Source organism: Macrobrachium nipponense, chromosome 41, assembly GCF_015104395.2.
Source record: "Macrobrachium nipponense isolate FS-2020 chromosome 41, ASM1510439v2, whole genome shotgun sequence".
NCBI lineage: Eukaryota > Metazoa > Arthropoda > Malacostraca > Decapoda > Palaemonidae > Macrobrachium > Macrobrachium nipponense.
In genome coordinates, this window is record NC_061102.1 from 2,885,908 (window position 1) to 2,896,632 (window position 10,725).

General features: G+C 41.6%; 1 protein-coding gene across 4 annotated transcripts in view; it reads right to left on the bottom strand.

Annotated features, from left to right (window-relative positions):
• The window catches only part of LOC135212430 (unextended protein-like), a 173,990-nt gene that overhangs the window by 133,096 nt on the left and 30,169 nt on the right, over positions 1-10,725 (bottom strand). For all 4 annotated transcript variants that reach the window (XR_010313899.1, XR_010313900.1, XM_064245795.1 and 1 more), the window contains exon 2: positions 6,131-7,187. Coding sequence is in view for 2 of the 4 variants with exons in the window: in XM_064245795.1 (XP_064101865.1) it covers positions 6,131-7,187 (1,057 nt within the window). In the remaining 2 variants the exon portion in view is untranslated. The remainder of the gene's footprint in view (positions 1-6,130; positions 7,188-10,725) is intronic.

Here is a 10,725-nt window from a genome sequence, read left to right on the forward strand (position 1 = left end):
TTACCATATCAAGTGAAAGGGAGAAGACGAGTGACCAGAAGAAGAAGGAAAGGTTCCAAGTAAACATAGTTTATGCCAGGTAAAGAGGGGTAGCGGTAGTTTGATTGTTTAATTATGGAACTAATGTTTTATGAAAAGCGATTAAACGAAAACAGCAAGCTCTTGAGGAGAAGAAGCCCGTGTGTAATGACTTTAAAGTGTTTGTATTCTATATTGAATTTGCATTTTTTTGAATGTTCACGAATGTTCGAGAATTCTGGTGAAGACAAGCCGACACCTGTTCTATAACTCACCCCCCTGTGGCATCAATGCGGACTTTGAGAAGCCTACGTGAGGCCCGACATAATTTCCCAAACTACATTTGGGACACGAAAATAAATAGACCGCATTGGAAGTCAGAAGAGGGCTCAGCTTTTCTTATATCTAAATAAAGACCCAATAGTTAATGGGTTTCTTAAGATTAGTTGGCTTTTTATGGCCGGACAATATTCACGTATTAAACGTTTAACTTTGTATAAAACGTTGTATCACTGATAAACGGGACACTAGCAAAGAAAGGCATTCTAGGAGCAGTTGGTCTGTTATTTTTCTCTATTAATTTATTATTTAAAAACTTGGTTAGGTATTTGAAGAAAAACCTTAGCTGGATAGCAGTTATCGGTGAAGTACTGTTTGTAAAAGAGTAATCTCATTGTGAAATTCAGACCAGCCAGAGGAGAGAGATATGCCCGTGGAAGAGTGTATATAAAGCGTTTACTTTAAAGTTAAAACTACAAAAGCTGTAAAAATTTGTCCCTAGTCCAGTAAAAGTCCTTTTTCTAAAAATTGAGGTGTTAAAACCATCCGTATTACGTGACACTTCTATATCTAAAAAGAGAGCTTATTATCATTTTCATAATCAATTGTAAACTTGATATTAGGGTGGGCTGAATTGGCAAATTGTAAGAAGGAATCAGCTCTGTCTCTGTCTCGAAAAGAATAAACGTATCATCAACGTAACGGCAGTAAAAGAGAGGATGATTAGCTAGAGGGCAATTGTCCAGCAACCGCTCCATCCATATAATAAATATAATATAATATATATATTATATATATATATATATATATATATATATATATATATATATATAATTATATATATATATATCAAATATAAAAGGCCCATTAAAACACTTGGTTTAGAACTAACGACTAAATTTCGTTGGTCTGACGTCCAACCTTAAATAAAATCCTGCCAAAATATCTCTATTGTCAAATCTGATATAGTGAGTTGTTTCGTCACGCTTAAGACCCCAGAACTGCGAGATATTTGATAAAAAGCATGACTACAATCAATGCAAATTATGCCAAAACACAAAGAAAAAAATGATAATAAAGTGGCAAAGAGGAAATTCAAATCCACGTGACAACTCTGGAAGGCGGCGACGGAAACTGGAGGGCCCTGGAAGTTCCTGGGTGGGCCTGGAAGGTCCTTGGAAGCCCTGGAAGTTCCTGGGTGGGCCTGGAAGGTCCTTGGAAGCCCTGGAAGTTCCTGGGTTGCCCTGGAAGGCCTTGGGTTGCCCTGGAAGTTCGTGGGAGGCCCTGGAAAGCTCCGGGTTGCCCTGGAAGGCTCTGGAAGGTCCTGGAATTTCCTGGGAGCCCCGGGTTACCCTTGAAGTTTCTGGGAGACCCTGGAAGTTCCTGAAAGGTCCTGGAAGACCCCAGAAGTTCCTGGGAGGCTCTGGAAGACCCTGGGTTGCCCTGGAAGTTCTTGGGATGCCCTGTAAGGCCCAAGAAGATCCTGGGAGGCCCTGGAAGACCATGGAAGTTCCTGGGAGGCCCAAGGAGGCCCTGGAAGGCCCTAAAAGCCCCAGGAAGCTACTCTCCCGCCTGCAGTCAGTCAGACGCAACCGGCCCACGCCGGGATCAATTACTCTATTGTAGGTAAGTATGCAAGCATGTATTTATGTATGAATACCCTTCAATCCGATATGCATAAAATATGCACAGGGAACTTCCCACGACGTACGAGGTTCTTCGCCTACCTGCACACGACGCCGTTCGCTGTCATCTAACAGCACGCATTCTTCCGCCCTTTTGATATTTAACGCCCTTCCTTCCAATTCGTCTAATCCGCCGTCACTTCGGTATTTCCGGAGATTATATATTTACATATATATATATATATATATATATATATATATATATATATATATATATATATATATATATATATGACTGGTAAAAGTGTTCTGTAACAACAGAATTCCATCTAATAAAAGGAGCCCATAAAAACACCAAAATGTAGAGAGAAAAGTACTATATTTCAGAGACTGCTGTCTCTCTCTTCAGGTATATGAATGAGAAAAGTTTACAGAAAAGGTGGTATTTATACCAAGAGATTCGTCCACAAGTAGCCAATTAAGTCACCCCCGCTGATAATCTTCCTTTAATCTTCTTAAGCGTTGGTTGAATGAACACTGCGTCGACGATGTCCGATGTCCAATTCCCTTTGAGATGTTCATTACCTGCTTCTCGTTTTATTAGGCCGATTCCATCATTTGACTCTTGTACCGGCAGTTGCTGCTATAAATTACATGTGACATATTCCAGTTTATTCTATGGTTGTGTTCATTTATATGATTGAACACAAACGGTCAGTTAGGTATGGACAACAGAACTCGGCTATTTTCAATCATATAAATGAACATAACCATAGAATAAACTGGAATATGTCACGTGTAATTTATAGCAGCAACTGCCGGTACAAGAGTCAAATGATGGAATCGGCCTTAATAAAAGAGAAGCAGGTTAATGAACATCTCAAAGGGAATTGGACATCGGACATCGTCGACGCAGTGTTCATTCAACCAACGCTTAAGAAGATTAAAGGAAGATTATCAGCGGGGGTGACTTAATTGGCTTACTTGTGGACGAATCTCTTGTATAAATACCACCTTTTCTGTAAACTTTTCTCATTCATATACCTGAAGAGAGAGACAGCAGTCTCTGAAATATAGTACTTTTTCTCTCTACATTTTGGTGTTTTATGGGCTCCTTTTATTAGATATATATATATATATAAGATATATATATTATTATATATATATATTATAATATATATATATATATATATATATATATATATATATATATATAGTTATAATCGACTTAACTCCTTTTCCTCTTAAATAGGAATGCAGCACCAGCTACTTAAAGGTTCTTTTATAGTAGTATCTTAGTAACTCGAAGAGAAGATAACAATGAAAGTTATTCAAATGATAGACAATAAACTGCAGCAACAGTACAGCAACCACAAAAAAAAAAATAAACTAAACTTCAAGAGACTCTTAACAGACACACATTAAGCTTTACAAGACCAGTCACAAGATTGCCTGGACGACAAAAGCAAGCACGCATGCATGCATGCAAGTCTTTCGCACTGGAGGAGACGATAGGGGTGGGATGGGGGTGTGGGCGGGGGGGGGGGGGGGGGGGGGGAGGGGGGGGGGGGGGGGGGCGGTTGGGAAGGTGTGCGTTGTGTGTGTGATTTGTTCAACTTCCTATCCTTGTACTTCCTGCATAACGGCTCGTTCCGCGATCCTTGATCCTTGAGAGAGAGAGAGAGAGAGAGAGAGAGAGAGAGAGAGAGAGAGAGATCTACAAGCTGCATGGATGAACAGGGAGCCTTTCCCTTGTCATGAAAAGCCATCCTGAGAGAGAGAGAGAGAGAGGCGCCCTTGACACTTCACTGCACATGCGCATGAACTCTTCCTTTCCGTCTTGCGTTGCATGGAATCGTGACCGACAAAAAAAAAAAAAGGGGGGGGGGGGTGGGGGCGGGTGAGTTTTGGAGAAATAAACCTTTCCCTGTCCGTCCGCCCTCAACTCAATCAAGGTCGAGGCTACAAATTGATCAAAAAGTAAGAGAGAAAAAAAAAACACCTTTTCGTGAAGCCCTATATTGCTGATGGTAAGACTTTTTTAACACTTTAATTGCGTGCAGTTTTACCCCTTACAAGGGGTATATACTGCCGTCAGGGCACCTCACCAGGAGCACTGTGGGCACCACTTTACGGTCTTTGCAACGTTCTTTCCTTAGGCCCCTAGCTGCTGCAACCGCTTTCATTCCTTTTACTGTACCTCCGTTCATATGCCTCCATCTTACTTTCCTCAATTTCTTCTAACAATTGCGATGGTTACACCTTTCAGACCTTTTACTCTCCCTTTCCTTTTCAGCGATGAATGACCTCACAGGACCCAGTGCTCGGCCTCTGGCCTAAATTTGACATTCCTATCCATGCTCCACACCAAGCGAGCAACATTAAGAAATCCAGTTTTCCCAGCCTTTAAAAAGGTCACTCGATATTTCTTATATTTTCTCTCTTCATTTGTTACAAAATAATATAACCGAGAGAAAGGCGAAGAACCCGAAAATAAACTTTCCTATTGAATCAATCATGCAGGTGATATCACAAGGTGATATCACCATAAAATGTGCTGGGTATCGAGCACCTAACAGCCATGCTACTAAATCATACACTGCTCCAAGAATAAGTCCTGATTGATTGCAAAAGGAATAGGACACCTCTTTCTCTGATAACCTCGAATCCATCAAACCTTGCCAACTCCCACGATAATCGACGGGTCCCCGTTCTGAGACGTCTACCTGTCTAACGCTCCCCACGCCCCTCCCCCCAACCCCCTCAACAGATAATATACTTACAAAGGAAGGATACATACATCTCATACATACATGAAGACTGTATTAGAACACATATACGGACCATCGGCATTTACAATGGTAAAGTTGTTTTGGCACTAGACCTTGTTAAAATCTTCCTGAGAGAGAGACACACACACACACAGAGAGAGAGAGAGAGAGAGAGAGAGAGAGAGAGAGAGAGAGAGAGAGAGAGGGAAGGGGGTATCGCACTAATAATTCTTACCATTTTACCTGTTCCAAAGATAGTATTTTCACGATACGTTCCTGGATTACTGGTGAAACCTTGAGAGAGAGAGAGAGAGAGAGAGGAGAGAGAGAGAGAGAGAGAGAGAGAGAGAGAGAGCCTACTACATAACAACTTTTACATTAACTTTTACATTGCATTATTCCTGGACCCAATAATATTTGCATCGATCTCCATCGAGTTACTATAACCTGACGCATGGCATCATCAGCTATATATTCAAAGATGAAATTCCCGTAGCACTGAACCAAACAGGATAATAAATAATATTGAAAGCCAATATTTTTAAGTAAACCCGATATGCAAACTAATAATTCACCTCAAAATTACCATTGACCGATAATCAAGTGGAACTGTAGCATTTTAAAATTTGTAAATATCAAAGCCTCGATGTATTGAGCTGTGGTTTGGAAGCGAGACGAACCATTGGACAACGTTCAAGGCAGACCTACTAAAGCCAAAGTCCTTCGGGTGCATCTCAAGGACCTTGTCTGCAGCAACAACCCTGTGTAGCGCACAAACCATGAGCAGTAATGCTCGGCGGAGTCAGTCACTTAAAAGCCTTAAATTCAAACATCAACTCTTGAATCTGGTCTGTATTCCTCAATCTTTATCTTGCGGTTAACTACCAGCATTCAGTATGCCTACAACTACCAACCTATCCTTTCCTTCAGGCCTGGGCTACATCAAGACACGGCTGTTGTGGACCAAGACCCTCGAACTGATTTTAAAAAAAAATGTGGGCATTTGTTTGCGCGAAAAAGATGCATTAGAATAAAAACGATTTTGCCAAATTCACCGGCTCCCTTAAAACACTTCCACATAGTCCAAAATTAGTATTTATAATAGATTTACGAAGACGGGGAGAGAGAGAGAGAGAGAGAGAGAGAGAGAGAGAGAGAGAGAGACTAACTACTCACCTAAAAGGAATTGGTATTGCCCACGGAGAGAGAGAGAGAGAGAGAGAGAGAGAGAGAGAGAGAGAGAGAGAGAGAGAACTAACTACTCACCTTAAAGGACTTGTTATTGCCAACGGAAAGGAGAGAGAGAGAGAGAGAGAGAGAGAGAGAGAGAGAGGAGAGAGAGAGAGAGAGAGAACTAACTACTCACCTTAAAGGACTTGGTATTGCCAACGGAAAGGAGAGAGAGAGAGAGAGAGAGAGAGAGAACTAACTACTCACCTTAAAGGACTTCGTATTGCCAACGGAGCAGGGTTTGCCGAATTCCTTCTCGTAGGTGGTGAAGAGGAACTCGGTGGCCTCCGTGAAGCCCTCGCCGAAGAAGCGGACGACGGCGTCCGTGTCCATCATGATGGAGGCCGAGTGCTCCTCGTAGTAGATGCCCTTGGCGTGCTCCTCGATCCTCAGACCCGTGATCCTGATCTTCCGAGGAACCGCTGAGGATTCGGAGGTGGAGTCGGTGACGGGCTGCGAGGCGAGAGCGGCGCCGCCCTCTCCCTCGGCGTTGCTGAAGAGGCCGTCGGGAATGCCTGCCAGGGCATTGGAGGACGACACGGCCATCTTCTCCTTGGGCTCGCCCTCCTCCTCCAGGAGACTCTCCTTCATCATGTCCATGACGGAGTCGGAGAGGTTGACCTCCCCGAGACTCCCGATTCCTTCCTCCAACTTGCTGGTCCTCGGTTTGGCCGTCGGGTCTTTGGGCACGTTGCCCTCACCGAAGGCGCCGGTGGTGGTGGAGTGCCCTCCAAAGAGCGGCTGTGGCATGTCGCCCAGCATCAAGTCGACGAGATTCGTGGGGGCGCCTCCCCCCGACAGCGCTGTGGTAGTAGCGGCAGAAGCAGCTGTGACTGAATCCTGGGACCTGATAGTGATGCTCTCCCAAACGCCGCCACCACCACCACCATCACCTTCCTCATCATCACCAGCATCGCCAGGTATCACCGTCGTCATCATTTTCTTCACCGCACTATGAACTTTATCATCACTGTCCGAACCGGTGGCGTTTTCACCGTGCACCGTCAGAGTCAGACTTTTGTCACCACCACCACCATCATTATCACCATTTGTGGGTTTATCGGACGCACTATCACTATCGCCTTCGGCGGCGTTTGCGTTTTCGTCCTTGGGGTGGGGCCCGCTGGCGGTCTCTGAGCGCGATGATGAGGACGAGGAGTTTGGGGGGCGGTGGGTGGTCCCGTTGGCGGCTTGGGCGGGCGCGGGCGCAGCCAAGGCTGATTCGGTCTCGACGAGAGGGGGTGGGCGTTCGGCACTTCGCTGGCTGCAAAGGGTGGGGGGCAAGAAAATTGGGTTAATAATAATAATAATAATAATAATAATAATAATAATAATAATAATAATAATAATTAACAATAAAACACCACAATGGTCATTCAACAAGTTAATTAATAATAATAATAAATAACTAATAATAATAATAAATAAGAATAATAATAAGAATTAATAATAATAAGTAACGAGAAATGAAGGGATAAAGCTACTAGATGGGAGCAACATCAAACACATAGATGAGACAGGATACAAATACCTGGGAATAATGGAAGGAGGGGATATAAAACACCAAGAGATGAAGGACACGATCAGGAAAGAATATATGCAGAGACTCAAGGCGATAATGAAGTCAAAACTCAACGCCGGAAATATGATAAAAGCCATAAACACATGGGCAGTGCCAGTAATCAGATACAGCTCAGGAATAGTGGATAGACGAAGGCAGAACTCCGCAGCATAGATCAGAAAACCAGGAAACATATGACAATACACAAAGCACTACACCCAAGAGCAAACACGGACAGACTATACATAACACGAAAGGAAGGAAGGAGAGGACTACTAGAGGACTACTAAGTATAGAGGACTGCGTCAACATCGAGAACGGAGCACTGGGGCAATATCTGAAAACCAGTGAAGATGAATGGCTAAAGAGTGCATGGGAAGAAGGACTAATAAAAATAGACGAAGACCCAAAAATATACAGAGACAGGAGAATGACAGACAGAACAGAGGACTGGCACAACAAACCAATGCACGGACAATACATGAGACAGACTAAAGAACTAGCCAGCAATGACACATGGCAATGGCTACAGAGGGAGAGCTAAAGAAGGAAACTGAAGAAATGATAACAGCGGCACAAGATCAGGCCCTATAAGAACCAGATATGTTCAAAGAACGATAGACGGAAATAACATCTCTCCCATATGTAGGAAGTGCAATACGAAAAATGAAACCATAAACCACATGGCAAGCGAATGCCCGGCACTTGCGCAGAACCAGTACAAAAAGAGGCATGATTCAGTGGCAAAAGCCCTCCACTAGGAGCTGTGCAAGAACATCAGCTACCTTGCAGTAATAAGTGGGTACGAGCACCAACCTGAGGGAGTGATAGAAAACGACCAGGCAAAGATCCTCTGGGACTATGGTATCAGAACGGATAGGGTGATACGTGCAAATAGACCAGACAAAGTCAAGAAGAAAGTATCGCTCATTGATGTCGCAATACCATGGGACACCAGAGTTGAAGAGAAAGAGAGGGAAAAAATGGATGAGTATCAAGATCAGAAAATAGAAATAAGAAGGATATGGGATATGCCAGTGGAAATCGTACCCATAATCATAGGAGCACTAGGCACGATCCCAAGATCCCTGAAAAGGAATCTAGAAAAACTATACTCTGTTTTTTTCCATCTGTCCATCCGCCTGTGGTGTTTTTGTATAGTAACACTGCGTCCCAGGCTTTAGATAGTTACGCTATGTGTAAGTTTTAGGTAAATAAAATGATATCTGGGTGTACATTTGCAACTGAAAAGTGTTTTAATAATTTACTGTATGCGAATTACACCGTTAATATTCGAAATAGGATATTGTTATTGTTGAATGTAAGCTGAATGTACTATCCAAACCAGCCCGGGACGCACGTGTTACCGATACGCAAACACCACAGGCGGATGGACAGATGGAAAAAAAAAAAACAGATTATAGATGCTGAGGTAGCTCCAGGACTCATGCAGAAGTGTGTGATCCTAGAAACGGCGCACATAGTAAGAAAAGTGATGGACTCCTAAGGAGGCAGGATGCAACCCGGAGCCCCACACTATAAATACAAAAAAAAATAAAAATAAAATAAAAAAAAATTATAATGATAATAATAATATTAATAATAATAATAATTATGCAACTTCAACTAAAAAAGGTATTCTAACCTATTACTTTTTATTTTTAGCATCGTATAAAACTGCAGTGAATAGTCTTTAATGTTTCAAAAGTACCTTTTTTTTTTATATTATAGAAGGAATATTTAGGAAGTAGCCATCCAATGCCAAGCAAATTCTATGAACTTATCAAGAGTCGCAATAGAAGAAGGTATAGATAGATATCTTGAAACAAGATCATAAATCCTCTGATTAACAGAAACGAGACAATAATCCACCCAGCCCGACCACCTGGTAACCATCGCTCAGTAAATCCCAGGTCAATCCAAGGTCCATAGACCATAGACCCTCAAAGTTAATATAATAATCTCCCTGGGAAAAATGAAAGCTGGTTTACTTCTATAAGCTGTTCTGAACCGAACCGAACCGCTTCGATCTGGATATCATTGGAACGTAAATAAAATACTGGCAGCCTGTGTGGCTTATAGCAACGAAGCCAGGGGCGTATTGAGTGAATTGGGTGAAAATACTTTGGCCTAATAAAAATCTCCTTGGGTGGGGGGTTGGGGGGGGGGGGGGGGTTGGGGGGGGGGGGGGAGGGGGGGGGGAGGTAGAAAAGTTTTTTTTTTTTTTTTTTTTTTTTTTTTTTGTTTTTTTTTTTTTTTTTTTTTTTTTTTTTTTTTTTTTTTTTTTTACGTTGCATGGAACCAGGGGTTAATAAACAGCAACGGGACCAACGGCTTGACATGATTCCGAACCACGTCGAGAGTGAACTTCTATCACCAGAAATACTAGAAAAGTATTGAGCTCTTAGATTGAATATAATATGTATGTATGTATGTAGGTATGAATAATATATATATATATATATATATATATATATATATATATATATATATATATATATATATATATATATGTGTGTGTGTGTGTGTGTGTGTGTGTATATATATATATATATATATATATATATATATTATATATATATATATAACTATCTCAAAAGCAATTCTACCATTAATAAATAGAGCAGACGCCACATCAATAACCCATAAAATATAACAGCTCCTCCATCGCTCAGTAGCACTAACACACAAACGCAATAAAGAGTTATAAATAAATAAATAAATAAATAAATAAATAAATAAAAACAATAAAGAGCAAATAATAAATATAAATAAATAAATAAATAAATAAATAAATAAATAAAAACATTCATTATAAGTTGCTCTTCGATGTCGCCATAATGAAATCTAAGAAATCCTGGAAGACATTCTGGAAAGGGTTCATTCAACTTCCAGCCACGCTTCGCGATTCCAGGACTACAGTTTGTTGGTTTGTTTGTTTGCATGGTGATTCCATGACTACCCCCGAGGAGTGTGACCTACATCATCATCGGAAGGAAGGAAGGCTTTTGACTGGAACTGGAAATCAGCTTAACTTTTTGGAAACGATTTCCCTTTTCAAATCAGGGAGTTCCTATGAGTGTGTGTGTGTGTGTATGTGTGTGTGCATTCTCCACAAGCTCATAGTCTCATAGAAGTGGAGCCAGCAGGAACAGGTCAGATTTCCGGTTCCTAAAAAGTCGCAAAATATGTATATATGAGTCATATCACATTACCGTGATTCATATACATAAATCGAGCT